This window comes from Temnothorax americanus, unplaced genomic scaffold (assembly GCF_048541705.1).
Source record: "Temnothorax americanus isolate GAGA-0224 unplaced genomic scaffold, ASM4854170v1 Scaffold17, whole genome shotgun sequence".
NCBI classification, from domain to species: domain Eukaryota; kingdom Metazoa; phylum Arthropoda; class Insecta; order Hymenoptera; family Formicidae; genus Temnothorax; species Temnothorax americanus.
Genome location: NW_027509307.1, coordinates 4141071 through 4162666, shown reverse-complemented (window position 1 = coordinate 4162666; position 21596 = coordinate 4141071). Strand labels below are relative to the sequence as shown.

The window sequence follows — 21596 nt, the reverse complement described above, 5'->3', positions numbered from 1 at the left end:
CAAATAAAACAAGGTACAATAGAAAATTCCAGATCTTAAGCCTGATTTTATATATCTGATGATGGGAGATGCAGTCGCGGAAAGTTCTTTGCCATGGCAATATTATAGACTAAGAAAACGTAAAGTAAAACGTAATTCGATGTAAGCGTATTAAAACTTCATCAGCAGAACCCGGAAATGCCGAGACGGGGAGACAGAAAATGACGCGAAGAAAACCGCGGATAAAAAAAGAGTCGAGAAAGGCAATTGGCGAGGAAACGAAAAGATAGATTACTAACGACAAAAGAAAATACAATTGAAGACGCCGGGGATAATTTCGGACGGTGACCCAAAAGAAAAAGAAAGTACTCGCTCACGTGCTACGCAAGGAATCGACTTCGAGGGATACAGAATGGGGAGGAGTAAGTGTATGATGGGACTGGAAGAGTCCGAAATACGATATGGGAAGCAGAAGCGATGTGGAAGGAAGGAGAGAATTCGCTCGGAACGGCAAAAAAAGTCTTAATTGCACCTCGATTGGGTGGAACACTCTGATTCTCTCGTTTACGCCCCTCCGCAACATATCAGATACTATCGTCAGATTGACAAAGTGAGAATCCTGAAGGCTATATTACGCGGAATATTCTTATTTGTCTCTTTTTTTCTTAGGATCGCATTTTATGTAACCCTCCCCCGAGTCTGTTACATTGCGCGGAAAAACTGTAACCGTACGAAGTATATAAGATTGCTTTTATATTAAATAATAAATTATTATTTATAGAAATAATTGTGACCTAAATTGTTTTACATACAATAATTTATATTGCATATAGCAATATATAACATGTAGTATATAACATATAGCAATTTTATTTTTATTTTTATGTAGAACTTAGTGTCTTTTTGAAATACAACAAGTAATGTGTGATTTAATTGTTATTTAATTGTTAACTGACTCAGCATATTGTTATGTCATTTTTCTGACTTATACGTTTTCTATTCTAAGTTTTTAGTTTTTAAATATTGAAGATTTCAAAACTTTTCTCCTCGTTTTCTTTCTTTAAACATCTAAAGTTCAGTCCAATGTCTATAAATATAAAAGTTAAAATAAGTTATATCTAAAAGTTGTTGACACTCGTTGCGAGTTGTTGTAAATCTGTCGTGTGTGTTTATCGAATTATGGTAGGAGTATCTGTATATACTTTTGCGGTTCGAACGTTTCGATATCGATTTAGTTCACGGCGAGCGATCCCGTCGGGCATTCGATTGCGACGCAGAGAGTGCCTGGGGAAAGAAGCTATTTGCAAATGCGCGGCATCGAGGACGCTGCTTATTAATTTCCCTAATGAACCCGCTGCGCTAGAGCCCGAGGTAGAGCGGCTCTTTCGCGTAATCGAACGATTAAGTATCAATTAATCGGATACGGCTTTGAAGCCTCGGTGTTCGCCAATCGCCGAGTCTGCTTCGCCCTCCAATCATCCTCCTCGTAGAATGCACGTTAATTTAACACAGAACGAAACGCGTTATAGCTTACAGTGCTTACACTAATAATTGATGCCGACGTAACGGTTCCATATAGATTAAACGTTTATTAACGTTCGTTAACGTGTATTTACTTTAACAATACACAGGATAAAAAAAAAGATAAAATTCTACGTAAACGTGACATCAATCTCGTAACATAAAAATTACAAATCTGTGAAACAGCCCAGAGAGAATGTTTCATCCTAGCTTTAAGAATCTTGGCGCGTTCGAACTCGATTTCCCGATTCCTTAAATGTTCTTAGCGTTAAGAGAGTATATAATCCCGATATATATCTGGAATTAATATTCCGAAAATTATTAAGTTAACGAATAGGTAAGCGCGAACTGCAAACCGCTAAAAAGGATCGTAACTGTACTCGTGTTTTGCCGATCGCGAATCGCACGAACGCGAACATTATTCTGCTGCGGTTTTGCAGGACCGCGGAAATAAATGTTGTGGTCTCTCGAACGGGTCGAGAAACTCTCGAGAGGAATAAGCCGTGTCGTGACTTTCGCCCGATCGTTTGACCCGCCGATTATTACCAGCCGCGTATAATAAGAGCGTGTAACGCGTCCTTAGCGTTAATTCGCCGCGATTGGAGGTGGCCGATGTCAACGTTAACGCACTCGTAAACACGCGGAAATAAATCTTACGGCGCGGTGTGCGCGGAACGCAAATATAGGAAGAGCGATGAACGACCGGTCTTTCTATATTTGCCTCTGGTTGATTTCGCAAACTGACGCGTTTGCTTCAGAGTTCTTGCGGAATGTTTAACCAACATCAGAGATTCGAATGATTCAGCGAGTTACGCCGAGATATGAAGAAACGCACGCGGACGCGCGGACACGCAAAAGATGGGAAGTATCATGAGATATAAATCTGCAGACTCAAACTTGACCTTGATGGCACGCGAGGAGCGCGAGGCCAGAAAAGGGGAGTTTCCGCCGTTCCTGAAGGATTTCGCATCTCGTTCGTGTCTCGTTCATTCGTCTACCCGGCGCTTTCATCCTTTCTCGCCTCTCTCCGCTCTTCCTCCCTCCTCATCCCTTCAATCCCTTTTTTTCTTCTTTGATGTGGGGTCTTTTGTCCTCCGGGATATTTGCGGAGCTTTGTTTCGACGACAGGCTACATAACGGCTTAAATGCATACAGCTAATGGCGCGGGGCGAAAGAACTATCCGGAATACTGTCAAATGTTTATTTATAATTTGTCCGACAAAACACGTAGCGAGTAATGATACGAGCCATATTTCCCCTAAATGCGAGCATTTGCATTGATTGTAACGCACCCTTCGTCGATCATGACTTTTAAATAAGGGATGGAATTTCTGGATTACTTATATGTTATATTACAGACGCACAACAACGATAAATTTGATCTTAATTACATTAGAAATTTTCAACGTAAAAAACATTAAAAAATATTATTCAAAGTTTATTTCATGTCTCTAAATATAACTGCATCATGCATAGCAAGGAACGATGTATTACAAGATACATCTACAATATATTTTATGTACCTATATTATTGCGTCACCGCTGTAGGGGAGATTGATTAAATTAATCTCTTGATAATTTTTAATTTAGATAACAATGTAGCTATCGTTGTCAGAGAAAATGTCAGTAATAATTAAACGTTTAACTTATATAATTTTTTTTTAAATAATATAACGCGTTTAGAAAATATATCTATCGACGTCTGTAAATATTTAACGCTCTGTAAAATCATCGGTCACGAGCTATCTCTTTCCTCGACGCGATTTTTTTTAGCATGTTGTCGCAGGTCACTGCAATGCGGCTGACGGTGGCATTCGGTCAATAGGCGCACTGCCAACTTTATCCAGCTCTAAATAAGCCCTTGTTCTATTTTGCGTGAGAGGAATCGTATATGAATGTGAATTCGCGAAGAAAGCCCGAAATAAAAGCGCAGACGTTCTCATTACGTTTTCTTCCATAATATCTATTCCGCATTAAAAAAAAATCATGTTGCCGCGTATTTTTTTGAAAGAGATGGAAATGTTTTTATATCTTATCATATTTGTATTAAATCCTCCTTTTTTTTCGTGGCAACCCATCTCGTTATTCCGTTTTCGATAGACGGAAACAACCGTTCTTCACTTCGGGAGAAAAGTTCGCGAAAGAAATAATAAACGGCTCGCTTATTATAATCCTCTCTCGCTCTGCGAAAGTATGTACATTTAATTAAAGGCGTCGAACGAGCGTATCTCCTTTCGGTACTTTCTCAGAGATGGCAGCAATTCCTCCTTTCTGGCTCGTCGATCACCTGGAAGCCACCTGCACTCGGTCGATAGTCGGGAACATGCGAATAGCGAGAGCCCGGGCTCCTGGCAGAAGGCAACCTGACCGCGCGCCGTCGCGCGACTGCTAATCTTCCTCTCGGAGCGGCCCCGACATTTCCTAGATCGAGATCCCACTCCATACCGACGAGATCGCGATCGCGAACCTTATCTCACGTCGTGACACCGCCACGCTCGCAAATTTCAGACTAAAAATGCGAAAACCCATCCGAAAAAGCATGACGTCGTTCCAGTGATAAAAGACTTCCTAGGAATAAGGCCGGAGGAAGTGACAAATGACCGAAACGGGTTATCGAACCGCGTGGAGCCATTCCGCATTTTAAGGGGGAACATCGCGTTCTCTCCAAAACGAGAAAAATCGAATAAAGACGCTAATTTGATGTACAAAATGTCATTGAATTCTCTTAATTCAAAGCTTGATTTGATGTGGGAGTTTCCGCGCGTTCGCTTCTTTTCGGATTGGAGCTGACACTGTCTGGTTGCGATGACGCGAACACTGGTTGCTGTATACATGTCATATTTATAAGCGAGATTCCACGATCTAGTCATTGCACGTGCCGATACGGCGACGCATGGCATGCGTTTATCCCTACGATTATGTATTTCATCATATAGCTCTCGTTTTGATTAAATAAAAAAAATATTCTCTTCTGGCAAATAAGATTATAGAAGTAAATAACATGTGAAAAATAATTTATACAAATTATATATAAATGGTTAATAAACAGTTATTAATGAATAATTAATATTACAAAGAGCACCAAGCACCATGTAGAGTCGTAAAAGAGAAGATTTGTGGTCATCGTTGAGATTACGCTCGCGATATCGACGAGACACTAGTAATACGAAGAACGTACGAATGTCGTAACGCGGACCAGCGTGTCTACTACTCCGCTTAATTTTTTTGGAACTCGCAGCGAGACACGTAACGTGCCCGATAGTACTCTTAAGAAAGTGAGGTAATGCCTGATAACAACGCATGATATGTGCAAAGTGAGCGAAGCGATAAGGCGTAGACTAACGCGACCAAGTTTCAAGTAATTCAAGCTGTAGCTGCGGACTGGTCATTATTTAAGCATCCTAATAAGATCGATTTTCAAGAAATATTTACGTGTCTCGTTAATTCTAACTTAGCCTTTTTATTTTAATTGTTTTTATTTCTCGAGCATCCCGATCTATCTGTAATCTTCGACGCTCTGCGCCGCGGAAAGTCCAAAAACACACGCCAAGATAGCGAATAGCTCTTCGCTTTATCTGTCACAGGCTTACGGAAGATGGTATCATATCGTCGGAATGGTAATTCTTGAGCGAAACGATTCTTTTGTGTCATGGAAGAAGTTACGACATCTTTGTTTTCGCAGTATGAAAGAATTACTCTGGCATCGTTAAGTATTACTAAATTATTAATATGTTTATATATTATATTGAAAAGATTAAAACGTCAATAATAAATTGTTATCTGTCGAAATGGAAAAAACAAATTGGAATATCGGGGACATCCTGTTTCGATACCTTAAAATGTTATGATGCGAAAAAGCAAGGTCCTTTCATGCTTGAACTACATTTAGACTCGATCGACTTTTGAAACTATATCAACCACAAATGTTGAAAGAAATGTATGCGGTTGCGAGGGATCAACCTAGAACGGCAGTATCAGCCACAAATTCGAGAAGTCACATAATTTTCCTTCGAGGAAAAGACAAGCGCTGTTCTTGTCGTTCTCAGCGTGAGAAGGATAATCCGTGAAAGGAGAGCTTGCGCAACGTTCTACGAACGGATCCAATATTTTTCCTCTTCCGAGGAACATCTTGGTGAAGGAGGAGAGTAACGAAGATTCGAAAGTTGAAGGAAAAAACCGGCGAGAGGTCGGCTACCGATCTGTTAAACCAGTCGCGGCGCGACTATTACCTTAGCCTCGCGTCCTTCCGCCAAGTTTTCTCATATCGACTACAATCGATAGCCGCCCGCATCCTCGGCTCCTCATATAATATCCGCCAATATCGTATCTGGATGGCGCCACCTCGTGACAGGCACACCGTGGATTTGTCGATGAAACGGCCTCGCGACCTCAATCAGCGATTCTTCTCTTTCCACCCCATAGAAAGAGGCTCGTCACCTTGGGGGAGGATAAGAGAATTTCCACAATTATTTTCGGGAAAACGTCGTCGAGTCTGAGATCAGTACAGTTTCGACGAATAAATAATTAAAAACAAACAAAATATCTGCAAGAAAAATGTCTTGTCAAAATTTTTTAAAAATTCTACTTGTTCAAGTTGACAGTTGGAGTAGAAATGCGAGCGTCAGTGATAAGAACATTTGTGATAGAAGAAAAATATGTAAACTCGTTAAATCTACTGAAGTTCACGATATTCGTCACGGTAGAAGTGTTTCTCATTAAAGAAAGTTCACTGACTTTGCGCAGTTCTTCCTCTGGCAGGCTTCTCTCCCTAAATTCAAAGAAAAGGGGGCGGGCAGCGGCGGAAGGGCGCGCAGTCATTTCCGCTAACTGGAAAAGCAGCGCGTCGGATTGTGAAAAATCAATAAAATCGCGCACCGGGTTTACAGTGGATCGTAAGTAGAAACGAGGGGTTCATTGACTCTTCGCGTTTCTACCTTCCACGATCTACATGGTTCTTGGAACCAAGTCGAACTTTGTAAAATCGATAAAGACGTATTGGAGCACGTGCTCGTAGAACGGCAGTATACACTTGATGCCTCCTCGGATCTAATTTTCTACATATAACAGACTGTTTTCTGAGAATCGATCACGCCGCATCGCTTATGCAGAATCGTAAGAGGAAATACGATATTTCTTTTTCTGATATGGCGAGTTTAAATCTGCAGAATGTATTTGATTTTATATCGAGACAAACTCTCTTTATGCTAACGTAGCGCAGTCTATTTGTATGCTCACATATTTATGGACGTACTTGCTGCTTTATTAAATATTATTATCACGCGCATTTTCGGCGCGTTATAGAAAGCTTGATTCTACGTTTAATTTATACGGTGTGTCGCGGATTATGTTCAACGTAAATAAGAAAATAGCATTAGCCGACGTCGTCTTTCGCCGTGGGATCTAGATTTCTCTTCAAATACCGCGTATTTCACGTTCCTCTCTACGTATAGTTTCCTCACAAAACACCCCCGCAAAACGTTTTCACCGGTTAAGAAGACTCCGCGTTTAATTTGAAAGCACGGAATATATGCACACATCATCAATTGTTTTCTCTCAAGGTCGTAACGGTGCGGTGAGCCTGGATATGTGCACGTATACTTACACTCTCGTTATCCATTCACTTTTTCAATTATATGTACACGTTTATGTACGACTCGAGAAGAGATGAGAAAAGGGTGTTAAAGGATAAAGCGAGAAGTAAAGGAAGAATGAGAAAGAGAAAGAGAGAAAGAGAGAGAGAGAGGAACAGAGAGAGACAGAAAGAGAACGGGGGATGAAATACATAATCCAATGAAACCCTAGGTGGCTGGAGAACGCGGCCGTTAAAACCACCCTCTACGAATCCTGTCGTGTTACTAGCTGATTACATGACAGTTACATATAGGTCAGAAAATGAAATTACAAACCCAGCGCTGTTCAAGGACGCGCGAAACGTATATATTAAACGCCTCGCATCGTCGTTTATTCAGAGGTGACCGTGGGTGATTCGCTCACGTATCCATGAATGAAACTACATTTATTAAAGGGCAAGATAAATTTGCTCAACCCCATATACGTTATTTTCAACAGCGAGAGCTTTCTGTACTGTATTAGTAACGTGTAACGATATTTTAATTTAAGAAACGTCACATGAGAAAAATAAAATAATAATAAGCTTAGCTCAAAGAAATATTGTTTTCTAGATTAGATAATTATTCATATTTGACTATTTAATTCGAGTACATATATATATATATAGATAAGTATGTTTTTTATATGTTTCTTTAGCCTTTCTCTATTTTATACTATTGAGATAAATATCTCAATAGCAATGTATATATGCGTGTGTTACAAGCTTTCAAATATTATTCTTATTTATCTACTTAAAATCTTTCATTTTAGTTTAGATATTTGTCTTTCTATATAGATAATCGTAGCCAAGAAAAAACGGACGTTATCTAAGATAAATTACAAATTTAAAATGCTATTTTTCACACGGAAAGTTCGAAGTGAAAAGGGCGCGAGCTAAGCTAAGTTCGTAGCCAGAATAGCTTTTCCTTTTAGCAAAAAGCTCTCTTCTCAGAAGCTTTGTGAAGCGGCGCTGAGCGGGCGTACTTGCCGCGATATGCCATCTCGAAAAATGTGTCGTCGTGCCACTTTAGCATCGTGACAGTAGGTCAAGTTTTTAGAAAATTCGGAGGTAACATCGGTTAGCGTAATCATCTCCGCGGGAGAACGGGCACAACTCACTTCGCCTGGCCCTACCGCAAAACTTCAATAAAGTTTTCCTCCTAATAGACGTACCGTATACCGGAAACCGGACGCGCCGATAAACTTCGAGAATTTGAAACTTTATAATCCAGAATGGGCGATGCTTGAACCCGATTACTTCGTATTTCCGCGTAAGCTGCCGTGAGGAGAATTAATTTCTAAAATAATGTTTCAAACATCCTGTATTCTTGAAATATTATCGTTCAAAGTTGAATAACATTCGAATGCCATTGTAATAAATATAACTGCAGTTATTATGTCATTAATATTTACTATGAGAGAATACAGAGAATACCGTATTTTCTGTGCAATATTTTTATAAGTAAATTTTAGGCACAAATAGTGGAAACAACAGAAAGTAACGTAATAATAATAATCTTCTTTAAGCTTTTTAAGAGCTCTTTTCTTAAGAAAATTTCTTTAGAGAGAAATCTATATTTGTAGAAAATAATATATATATTTTTTGTAAAATCGTCTCTCCACGAGTCCTCCTCTCATCAATCACTTTTTCCGTCATCTGCTCTCTTACGAGTCGTCGCTCATCTTCTTCTGCACATCTTCCTCTTTTGTGAGAGGCTGACACTCCCCGCTGCTATCTCGACGCGGCTTCACTTATATACTACATCGTTATTTAACTTTATTTTCCAACGGATCAGATTTTAATTGCGGCTGAGGCGCGCAGTGAATTAAAACAAAAGAACCTCGCCACTAAGACCGCTGACGTCATCCCAACAATTTTCAAGATAATTATACGAAACAATGAAGGTGCCAGTCTATCGAACGTGTTCAAAGTTATGTCTTTCTCTCTATACTTTCCCAATCAATAGCACGATATAATTTAAAAACAACTCGATCCTCGAAAGACGAAGTATAATGAGTAAAGTTACTATCGTTACAATGGAAGAGAATAATTGAAAGAAACGAATATAAACTGTAGACCTCTCGTAATTTTTCAAATAAGGTATCTTTCTTTTACATCATTTGTAAGAGCATTCTCGTCCCTAGGGGTAAAGAGGAATAATTCCGACAATACTATGAAAGGGTACATTAACGCTCTATCACATCGTCCTAATTTCCCGTTGAACACTCCCAGCAACTTTAGTAATGCACCATGCACCCGCCAGGAACATAGATACCCAACTATCATACACCCACCTAATCCAGGTTACTCTCTTAATTCGTGACCCGTCAATGGTAGCTACCTCCTCAGCGCTCGCATTGTCTTCTCTAGAAGCAGCGGTGCGATCGATAAATCCCAACGATGCCGGACTATATAGTCATTCCGCTAAACTCAGCGCTCTCCTATTTGCACCATCGCCCGTTTCTCTGAGGCGAAGAAGACTTTCGCGGCGAACCCTTTCGGGATCAAGTAGACGGGTTCGTTTGATGTTCGCTAGGGAAAAATCTGAGATTTTTCGCGCCGCGGTGTCCAACCCCCGATCCCGTTCATCGTCTCTTTCTTTCTCTCTTCCTCTTCTGGTTGTTGTACGGTTTCGTCGTACGGAAACTGCCCGACACGGTAGACTCTCAGCGCTGGCACCCTTGCCCTTGACTACAGGGTGCGAGAACGCTCGTCTGAGGGGTTCGTCGGCGCTCTCTCTCTCTCTCTCTCTCTCTCTCTCTCTCTCTCTCTTCCGGCAGACAGGTCGGGCACAAAAAAGAAAATGAGGAGTGAAAGGGTTAGAGGAGGAACGTCGCAGACGAGACGCATATCGTCCTGCCTTCACAGCTCTTTCACCCTCTCACTCTTCTCAACACGATGTACGTCCGTTCATCCGACCGTCTGTATGTACGCACCGCATAGTTGCATGGCGTCGTCTCTCTACGTGCCGACGTAAAGTGAGTAGAATCGCGTCGAGTGGAGGGTGCGGAGTGCCTCGACGGTGCGTCGAGTGATCATTCGGGGTTGAGTTGGTTGGTTAGTTATTCGATTGGTCCCCCGGTCCTACCGTAAGAGGCCCATTCATGTAAAGATCGCCGTTGTGTCATGGCATAACAGTATTTCGCGTACAGCGTACGTGTAACGCGGACCAATTAAAATAGATAACGCGTATTTCCTTCTATTTGTACAAAATCATTCGTTCGTCCTGTAGTCAGGTCGATTATATTACCGCAAACCGTCACAAATAAACTTGTAACAGAATTAAAATTTTGCAGAACGCTGAATGGCACTAGGAAATATTTTCATGTAGATCCCGCGCTCGGTTTCGCGCGCTAATTGCTCTTCAATTTCAATGGCATCGTTATGTCGCACGTTTACGCGGATTCATATCGGAGCGATCGACCTCGAGGCACTCTCCATGTAATAGACGTAGACTCGAAGCGACGTAATCAAACGGTGCATTAAATGCAACGTTACGACTGAAGATCGATGCGCGAAATATATATATAGCGGTGTATAACGATCACGAACGTTGCGCTACGTCAACATAAAGAAGTAAGCCGTAGCGGACACCGCGCTATATTTTATCGCTACGCGACGTATAATTGAAATCTACAAGTTGATAGCGGAAAAGCGTTGTGGCGATACCGCATAAAATGCGTTTTTCCCAATTTGCCCATAAAGTCGCGTTAAAAGTTGTATTCCTTTTCGTCACTGTCACGTTATCGCGCAATATAAAATTTGTAGCAGTCAGCCAAGTTTATGCTTTACGAATTATTTCAAGGAGTTCTACAACTGAGGAGATCCTATTCTTTTCTATTTTATAACGCGTAAAGTTCAGTAAAACAAGTTTCCATATGTTGTCCTATTTTCTCTGCGATTATATTTATGTGCATTTATAATGGTAAACGATTAACATAATTAATGAGCCTACATTTACCCATCTTTTAAGATTATTACTATTATTTTTCGTTGTTTTTTTTTTAACAGTTTAAGTTAGAAACCTGTTCATCTAATTACGGTATCATGATGTCGCATCTGCGGCATCAAATTCGAGTCGCAGGTTCAAGGATAAGACTGGTAGAAGCTTTTAGAAGTGTAACGTGGGAGTGTAAAGAGCTTTCGTACGGTATTTCATGAAATTGTTAACACATTCCCGTCCGTTGTAAGAGAGAGCATAACTCGCTGCAATTACGACACAAGATTTCAAGGGATTTTCCAGTGTTTCCGGTTTAACGGTGTTAACACGTGAACCGCTACTTTCGCGAATATTGCACGCTCGTTGTATGTCGTCAATTGCACGCAGCTTAGGAAGATATGAGACATACCTTTCAGATGTTCAGGGGTATCCGCCGCGCCGGCTCGCATTATGTCGCTCAGATAATGTTCCAAAGTCCTCATGTTATCTAACGGTGAGTTTCCATTAGCCGTCATACGATCCTGGAAAATATCGAGGAGACACCGTGAGTTTTATATTCGTAATGGCTCCTGTAACAATTGTAGCATTATGTTTTACGAGAAAAAACTATATTTTTAATATCGATAGGGAAGACCGGGCTAACTCGACACCGGGGCAAACTTGACACTAGGCTTTTTGCCAATTTAAATCTATCATAGAAACTTCCTACTGTAAATGCGTCTGTGCCAGTATTATATATCAACGGAATTCGGTAACATTCTGAGTTATAGTGTAATTTTTAACGCGACATAAGCGTTTTTGATAGTGAAAAGTAATTTTTCTGATCTCTCGAAAATGGTCTACTCTTTCATCAGGCTTTCGGGCAAAACTAAGCGACGTACAGCAAAATTTCCTCAAGCAATTTTGTACCTGAAGGAACACTCTTTAAATGTGTACCATTAAATTTGCTTGAAAATTTTAATTAATTGTTGAAAATTGCCTTTGAAAAAATGGTGTCGAGTTAGCCCCGGTCTCCCCTAATAGAAATAATTTTAAGCAATTACCAGATAAATGGGAGATACGAAGTCATTATAGCTCGACAAACAGCTTTCGCAATTACGTATCTTAATCTGAATATGCGGTATCTAAATAGAATATGGTATTTTTTTTTTGTAAGTCTACAAATCTTAATCTCGAAATGCGTCAGTGACGAAATGTTTGCCTGGTTCATTTAATTTCGCGCGGACGATACTCGCGGGCCTCCATTACAACGATTGTCTCGCGCGAGACAAGAACCGAGGGTGCTCTCGCTATAATATACAAAAAGTCGCGCATAAAACTCCATGAATTTTGGATTTTTCAATTTCCACCGCGAGCCATTTCAAGAGATAAGGTGCTTACTTCTGGTTAGGAAAAAAGCTTTCTAGCGGTGAGCGAATGTACTGAATGGAATACCGCGTAAACCAGCAGCGGCTCCTTGGGGAAAAGGACAAGTGAAGCGGAGAACTTGAAAAACGATAAGAGAGAGAAGTAACGTTCCGGACGGTGGAAGAAAGTATCTGCCAGAAAGAAGCATACACCCGTGAGCAGCAGGAAAGAAAGTACAGGGATAAAAGACGGGCCAGAGAAAGGCCTGTAATAGGCCACTTGTAACGAATCGGGGAGTGCAGTTAAAGCGGGGAGGTATTCAAAAGTCCACCCCCGACATCGCGCCACACCCTTAATGCACATCCGTTTCCTTTCTTTTATTTCGGCTATCGCGCGACCGAAACGCCATGCTTCTGACGAAAGTTTGATAAAGCCTGACACGGCCCTCTTTTATTTCGGACGTCACGCCACGGAATTGTCGACTTCCCCGCGTCGAAGGTTCGATAAAAAGGTCGGCCATCAAAAATTAATAATCTTCGCGATCAGGTCAATATGTCATATCCATCGTCCGTAAATCTTGATCGATTTACGCGGCCTAGGCAGAGATTCAAGCAAATTTACGATTTACCAAGGTACCATTTAATTAACCATTCGCAGCCATAGATTTTCTACGAATGCTACTAAACACAGTAAAAGATTATACTCAATAAATTATATTTTTTGTGTATGTATAAATTGCTGCAAATAACAACAATTTTTAGCTAATAGTACAATTTAAAGGTAAGGACCAATTATACAATGTCGATTTATTCACCGAGTTTAGCTTGTAGCAAATGATTAAATCGTAATTGAGATACAGTGTAAAAAATTTTTTTCATGCTGCTTGAAAAGTGTTTATCAAGAGTAATCCGCACGAGTACGTTTTCCTCTCGCAGCGATTTCTTTGTCCTGATTTCTTCTCGTGCATGTAATGTCTCGTAAAAGAAGCAGACAAGGAATTATGGGGAAAAGAAATGGGTGAGACATGATAACGGAGGAGAACCGAGAACCTTTGAAGGTGACCAATTGAGAAGAACGGCCGGTGTAACGAAAAATAACGGGCGATGGCACGGTGCAAGAGAAATGTCTATTCGCGCAAATAAATGCTCCCCCTTGGAGCATCGCCGAGTGGACTGGACGGAAACGTCTTGGAACGTCTATGCGTCTATGGTATAAATGTTTCATATTTTTACGTGTCTGTTTTACGAGAGAAAACCTGCCCTACGAAAACATCTATGAACAATCTATGACCTATGCGCGAAGCTAGAAAATAAATATGTGAAATTTTGATAGCGCAAGGCTAGAAAGATCTAAAAAAAGATCAATTCCAAACTTTTCGGAGAATTTCTGTTTCTGAAGTATAGCACGTCTAGAATAGTTTGCATAAACATATAATACAATATCTCATTACGTATTAGTGCCATCGCTACTTAATGAATCGTAAATCTCGCGCGTAACAGTTTACTTGATATGCGATATAAATAAATCTCTCACAGCGTGTGATAATCCTCACACGTCTCGCCCATCCTGGACCAATATTGAAATGTACTCCAACGCGCGAGCGAAGCGCGGCCTTCGCCGTCGTCCTGGAAGGAAACGACCGTGACACTTATTTGGTCAAACGCGGCGGGGCACGGGGGAGGACAGAGAAGGGAGAGACGGACATACCCAGGTATATATTGTACGAATGGAGCGGAGAAGAGCGAAAGGGGTGGACCCCCCGATGTCGAATAATCGTGCCCATCTTTCCACGCTGGCATGGCCGGTGGAGGTGCAAAAGGTGGCCCCACCTTCTCCTCGAGCGCGTCCCCTTCGCGCCGCCCGTATAACCCCCTGGTCTTGGTGTCTCTTCCTTCCTTGTGCACGCGGGCCCCCCGGACCCCACCTGGGTACCAACCCGCTTCCCTCTCCCGGGCCGTTCCGCGCGCGCGTGCACGCACACGGGCGCACGCGCGCACCCACGCACCCACAAGCACTAGAAGACTCACGCGCGAACACACACACATTCACATAGAGGGGAAACGTTTCTCGGCTCCGTTCTGTCTTTCTCTAGCTCACGCGCGCGGTGGAAAATCAATATAGGGAAACCAGGAAGCAACGGCAGGGCGTCGACAGCAACCTCCGTGCAGGCTCCGTCCCGGTACCACCCCTACTCGTCGTCCCCGTTCTCTCGTTGTGCATCCCCTCTCCCCGTTGACTCTCTCGCGGTCCCCTCTCCTTCGCTATTTCCGTCCCCCGTGCCCTATTCGGTATTGCTTGGCTATAGTACTCTCTGTATCCGTAATTTCCATTCAGGGCTGATCATTAGGAATCTCCTACGAAGTCCTTCGCGCAACTGTTTATTGACGATCCTCAATACCGTCTTGATCGCGACTACCGCTACTGTCTCGGCGACCACCCCTCCGGTAGGACACTGCGCAAATTTTCCCCCACTGTCGGGAAGTAGATATAGATATGCGAGTCGGGACAGGGAGAGGTAGGAAAACTGCCGTGGAATTGGGTGATCCGGAAGGAGACGTGAGAAAAACACCGCAACATCGTATGTACACGTCGGGGGAAACGCTGGTTCCCGTACCACGAACGCACGGACGGGTTGTACATCACGGAGATGTATCTTCGGAAGCACCCCACCGGCGATTCGTTATCCCATCCGCGCGAGAGGCACGTACCTGTATATCGTATGCCTTCCCCTCCCCCCTCCCGACCAAGACTCGCGAATGTACATCGTATCGACGAATTCGCGCGGCATCCGAACGCGAGCGGAGGATCCACAACAATCCTCCTCGATCGAAGACACGCAGTACGCACACGCCGTGCAACTCTCCTCCCGTGTATCAGTTACGAGAATTTCATTCGACCTAGAACCCCACGCGCCTCCGTGGCTGTGAGGCGCGCGCGGTCGCGGTTGGCCCAGTTCCGAAGTTGGTGGCTCGTAAAAAGCAACGACACCTCCTCCTCGCTCACGACCTCCCTATATATATATATATATATATATATATATATATATGTTATAAATGTCCGTGTGTATGTATGTATGTATGTATGCGCGCGCGCTAATACTATTATCGTTCCTCTCTGCTGACCCCACGTTTGCGAATGACCCGTGGCCTGTCATGGGCACATCCCGACCTGGTCGGGATTGAATTATAGCGAGCGGAACAGAGGTGCTGAATGTAATCCAGGAGTGGTCCGGGAACACGGGTGTAAACGCACGTAAATTTTCTAGGGGCTGACACCGCGTGTCCATCCGTTTTGCGCAGTCTCCGCGAGAGCGAGGCGGCCGTGACGTAATGTCCGCACGACCGGTGCGACATTCCCGGTTTACGTTACATTCGTGGAGAAACGGCAGAAATTTTGTCGCCCGCGTCCTTTTAACACAAATATCATTCGATACTTTCGCAGGCACACGTTTCAGCGTTTCACATACGCAGGAAACTATCTTGAAAATATAGCGTAGGACGAAGACGATCTTCGTGCTTCATTTCGGAATACGCTTTCGACATCTGTCATAGAACGTAAAATTATGTTTCCTGTACCTTGACCACAGAAATAGTACCTTACATTAGCAAATAAAGCGGGGCGCCGAAATGATATCCTCGCACGGAAACCGCGGGCTCGAATGAGCCATCAAATGTTCATTAGGATACACTTAGAGCGTATTAGGGCCTCACCCTAGATAAACATGCGATTAATTACGCGATAAATAAATCTATAAAGCGATTTACGAAGGGGGACGTAGGGAAATAATGTCCGGAAGTAAGTTGGACGTCGATTAATTTCGACGGAGGGCAAATAAAGACCGAGAGGAACTTAGGCGGAGAGGGGGGAAAGCTAGAAGGGGAGAAACGTAAAAAGGGGTGAAACGTGTGAGGCAGGAGCGAGTATATATATTCAGATATATATGCAGACGGCGCAGACGCCTTCAAGTTCCGCGTTTTTCGTCGTGCACCCGGTTTTTTAGTCTAGACGCGAATGTTCCCATCTCATCGGAACCATCTTCGTCACCTTTTGTGCCGTCCTCTTTTCTTTCGGTCTGACTGCTGCGTGTTTATATTCCACCCTCGCCGACGCTCGTCCGCGCTATTTTACATGCGTTTACACACGCGCGAGTCTGTGTTCCGCATTTAGGCCGTGGGGGGAGGGTGGTCGCGTCTGCATTGTGACAGTCGGAATATCCATTATTTGGAGGAGCTGAACGAGACGAGTAATTATTATGTCGGACGCGACACTGTCGTAAAGGAGAGAGGGATAGAAATAATAACGCGAGAGTGAGAATGTATTATATCGCGCGGGAAAGGATGGAAGAATTCAGGCTGCGTAACACGACATTCTGTTGGTGTCTGTTGCGGCGCATTACAATTGTGTTTTTTATCTCAGGCGTCTTATTCCGGGGGTTTGATACTGAAACGGTATATAGTTACTTTATTACGTCGCGCATGTCCCATGCGCACGTGTACGGCACGGGAATAATTAATCTAACTAATCCAGCTGTAATTTCAAAGGGGTCACGCCGCGCGGGAAATCGATTGTGTCGCTACTTCTATTATAATCACGCGCTAATAACAGCGTTCATTGGGACATGTAAAAGAATTAAAGAATTAGATGATAAGAGATAAAGTCATTACCCGGAGACAAGAATCGGCAGCCTCATGACTTTCGGAGCTTAGAAGTCAATCGTAAATGAAAAAATTCGATCAACCGCAGTCATATCCTTCTTTCGCTTCATGACCGTAATCGCGTCACCCGTTATCCGATCCGATTACGCGACGTGCAAAGTCCTCCCCGCAAACGCGAGCGGAGGGTGCGGATGGCACGCGGGGAGGGTGCAATATAACCTGAATCCCGAGGCGTGTGCGGAAGCAACGGTTCCAGCCGGCTAGCGCAAAAGTAGGTCACCTCCATGGAGCGGAGCTCGCGGACGAGGGAGGGGGTGGCGTAGAGGAACACACACAGAGGCGGCAACATCGGCGTGCCGCGATGGCGGCCAAAGGGTGGAGAATGTGGCGGGTACCGTTGTGCTATCGGCTCTCGTTGCGGACAATAGTTCTGCTTTTGCCAGTTTAGGCTCACTGCCTAATGCACGATCGAAATATTTTGAATACAATGATGCCAGAGACTGTAGTCCAGAATGGTGACTCTCTGTGTGATCGTGCGACCCTTTGTCGCAGGACTTTTGTTAAAGTTATGTGAAAATGAGAGGCAAATGTCTGTAAGTTTCTTGTTTCAAATTAAAGATATGCTGGTAAAGATAGTGAGAATGTAAAAAATTTGTATATAGTTATCTTTGTCTTGTACGATTTAGTTAGCCAAAGCACATACATAACAATAGAGTCAAAATTGTTCTCTCGCCTTAACGTAAACTAAAAAGATGTGATAGGTCGCTGACATAGCTCGATTAACTTCAATTGTCTGAGCAAATGATTCTTAGTTTAACATTCTAATGTAATTAGCAGAAAGATGTTATCGAAAGATGTTGACCTCGAAACGATTCAAACAACAAAGATTTAAAAAATTCCTCTAAAAAGTTCTTGAAGCTTTTTTAAGATATTACTTTAATACTGTCATAATTCCTGAAAATATTTTGTACGTGTAATAATATAAGCTTTTCTCGCGTGTATGCTCGGATTTGTAAATGTGATCGCATACGTCATATCGCGACAGACTGATACTATCTTGGTTGCTTCGTGCTATCAAAAAATCATGCTCGCGCCAGCGGCAAATGCCAGAGCGCACCTAGCTCGCAACGTACCTTCGTGGTAAACTGATCGGGCCAACGAAATTACGTAACATATCGAACGAATCGAGTTAAACGTCAGGATGTAACTGGAAGACCTGGGTAAACAGCCATCGTAATTCCCCGCGCTCGATACTGGGCGGTCACCGTGTCTGTATAAGCGGTTAGCCGCATTTCATTACATAAGGCACGGGCAGCTCACGTACGGTGAAATATGCGTGTGCAATAATCTGTCGATACGAGACCATCACCGCTAAATTCGATCTATTATCAAGGCAAATATCACGGGAGTCAAGAGGCAATCGCGCGCACGATCCTGTCCTGTTCCAATTTCTTTTTTTCCTCACGCTGCTTCCACCATGACGCGATCACGTTGTCGTTTCACGTTTCGTTCGGTTTTATATCGGGAACTAAATCCTTGCAACTTTACGACAAAGATCTGAATTATTTCTGGACTTTTTACTAGAATTGGTTTTATGAACGTCCCATATATCGACCGACTTTTACGGCGATACTCTGTTACTGCCAGTCCTGCAAAGTAATTCGCAGTTACTAGTTCTCTATTTGAACTCATAGGAAACAAACTATTTTCACGATATAAGACTGTATTATGTCATTATAGATATTTCGTTCGGCCATTTATTTGCATGCGTTTCCCGACGACAAGCAGTAAGACTAAATAATCGTACTTCTTACGTCGAATAAAAACGCGTACAAATCTTGCCTAAGAAAACGTACGAACGAACATGGAGGTTCTCGTTGAACTGCTATGCGGTAGGACGCACCCCGCGCGAAAAATCTATATCGCAGGGAACCGGAGTAACCTATAAACCCCCGCACTGGGTCACTTCGCACCGGCGCAGTCCGGAATTCAAATAGGACGGTGCTTAAATTAGGTTAACATCTAGACGGCATAATGAAATGGCACGCTCGAAAAATTTCCTTCTCCAACTTCCTGCTCTTGCTCACCCAACGTTTGATTTAGTGGCCGAAAGAATTGAATGAATTACTGCGCGGAAATACAAATTGCATTGTTTCGAAATATCTAGTTGAATCGTATTTAGTTTTCGCCGCACGTATTATCTCACGTGTGTATATGCATCCATCCATATCTCCACCAGCAGAAAACGGACAGAAATAATTAACGGTAAACGTAGCTAGAGAATTTCCTTATTTTTAACAATAATCAATCAAAGTGAACGACTGAAGACTGCCATCAGATTCTCGATTTATCAATTCAAAAACTATATTTATGAATTATTATCGATGTCCCCATATTATTATCGAAATATCGGACAAACGTAAGTCTGCTTCAGCCACCGTAGGGATAGCTTGTGTGTCTTACCCTCGGTTAGTACTTGTTTCAAGGACAAATTTGCATCGTGTTGTCAGAGAGCGCAACGCAATTAACACTTCCAACCGACATGCTATGCATACCACGGTTGCTTTTTTTTTCAAGTTGCGTTGAGAGTCACGCAAAGCATGTCGGTTTAATATTTCGGTTACATACGAACACGCGATTTCACCTTCACAATGCAAGAAAAATTCACATGCATGACAGATGATTTATTTCATTAAAGGATATTATTCTCTGTCACACTCAGTCTCCTTCAAAAATAATTAACTTATTAAGTAAAATACGAGGGTAAAGTACTAGTCTACATAAAAAAATGGGCCAAACTTCGAGTAGCACTCGTTAAAATAATACGACGAGGCTTTTCATTTGACGACAGTGTCCACGTGTTGAGAACACGGCATGGTAAAAGCATTAAAATTAAGGTCACATATATATATATATATACAAAGGTAGAAGAGAAAAGTTATAGCATAATAAAAACTTCCTGTAAAAAATTAGATTACATTTACGTTACAACTTAGATTATTTTAACGTTTATTTAGAATATATTCTTAACTATTTTTTTGGAAATATCAGATTGTAATAAACGAACTCCCTCATGCAAAACTGTACAAAGAGTAAATATCTCAAGTTTCATGTTTCTGCGAATTTCTAATTTTCTTATCATAATTTCGAAGTCTGTCCCAACTCAAAGATTAAATTTCAAAATAGGTATTCCATGTTTTTGATGAGGGAAAATTCCCTCTAACTTAATCAAAGGATCCACAGACAAAAAGAAAATGCGGGAAGTTTAATGACGATCGGTTCGTACGCGCGAGGTTCTTTAAATTCATTCGGCAGAATGCACACGAAAGACTTTCAAAGTGGCCGCCGTCGTGCCTGCCGTGTGCGGATAAAAAGTTTTCCCCAAGAAAGTATTTTCGTGTTTTCTTCTTAACCGCGGTACACGCGGAGTAAAATTAGCCTCGCACCTTCGATCTATCGGAGATCAATTTCGACCCCGGGACGAGAGCGACCTTCGCGACATATTGCGCGCGAGTCGTCTCTCCCCCTTTTTCTAATGATCGGGCGACTCTATCCGTCCGTACGTCGTTCACGTGACACGTTTCACAGGCGTTATTACACTGTTTAGTCCGACGCGATAAAACACCGTAAATAAATAAGAACGCTATTGACCCTCGGGAAACGCCGGGCCAGCTCCGTTGGGAGTTCCGTTTCCTCGCGTTTCGACCGTTATTTCGACGGCGAATTATGCGTTCCGTAATAGCGTTTTCGTGCTCGCCGCACGAGGTAAAGAGCGAGCGCGACCGCGTCGGCGTGATGGTAATCGTTATCTCTACGCGTAGCGCCGCTACGGTACGTTACGATTTTTCTTTTTTTTTTTCTCGACGCGATCACCGACACAAGCGAAGCTGCGATCGTGTGTGGACGGGTGGGTGCGCACACGCGCACACACGTGATCGGTATATCCACTGGCGATTGGTCCCCTCGACATATCGGCCAGGCGACCTACTACACGTGCCCCGATTCCCCTCTCAAGGTGAATGACGAGCAATGAGTTATCGGATTTCGAGCTTGGGCATTTCTTCGCTCTGTTAGGCGCTTTTGCCGCATTACCTGGGCGCGTGCGCGCGCGACTTCTAATCCGCGACACACTTGTGCTCGTGTATTATTCATCGATCGCTCGAACACAGTCGCATCGCAAAGCGAATCGGAAAATCGACGGCGAAAAATCGCGAAGATCGAAAGAACGATGATGGGTTTTTCTCATTCTCATATTTTCTTCCATTAATATTTTTTATTATCGGGGCTACTATCAACGTATACGTATACCGTAACGTTTCATACGTTAGTATCAATCGCTATATTTTGGATAACGTAATGCGAATTTAACCATAATAAATAAAAAGAATTGTATATTTCATAAAAACCGAATAAACGTCCCAATTATATTTTCCTTTGCGCGTTTTCAAAATATTCAAAAGTAAAAAAAAAATAAAGAAATTTCTTTTAAAGAAGATATAAATTTTAAATAAAATTTTACACGCGCAACTCTTGCGTAATATTT

The 21596-nt window shown here is 42.6% G+C and overlaps 1 protein-coding gene across 1 annotated transcript in view; it reads right to left on the bottom strand.

Annotated features, from left to right (window-relative positions):
- Positions 1-21596, bottom strand: part of Orb2 (cytoplasmic polyadenylation element-binding protein orb2) — a 142983-nt gene that overhangs the window by 115975 nt on the left and 5412 nt on the right. Inside the window, exon 2 of the mRNA XM_077403364.1 lies at positions 11461-11572. Within this exon, the coding sequence (XP_077259490.1) occupies positions 11461-11572 (112 nt within the window). The remainder of the gene's footprint in view (positions 1-11460; positions 11573-21596) is intronic.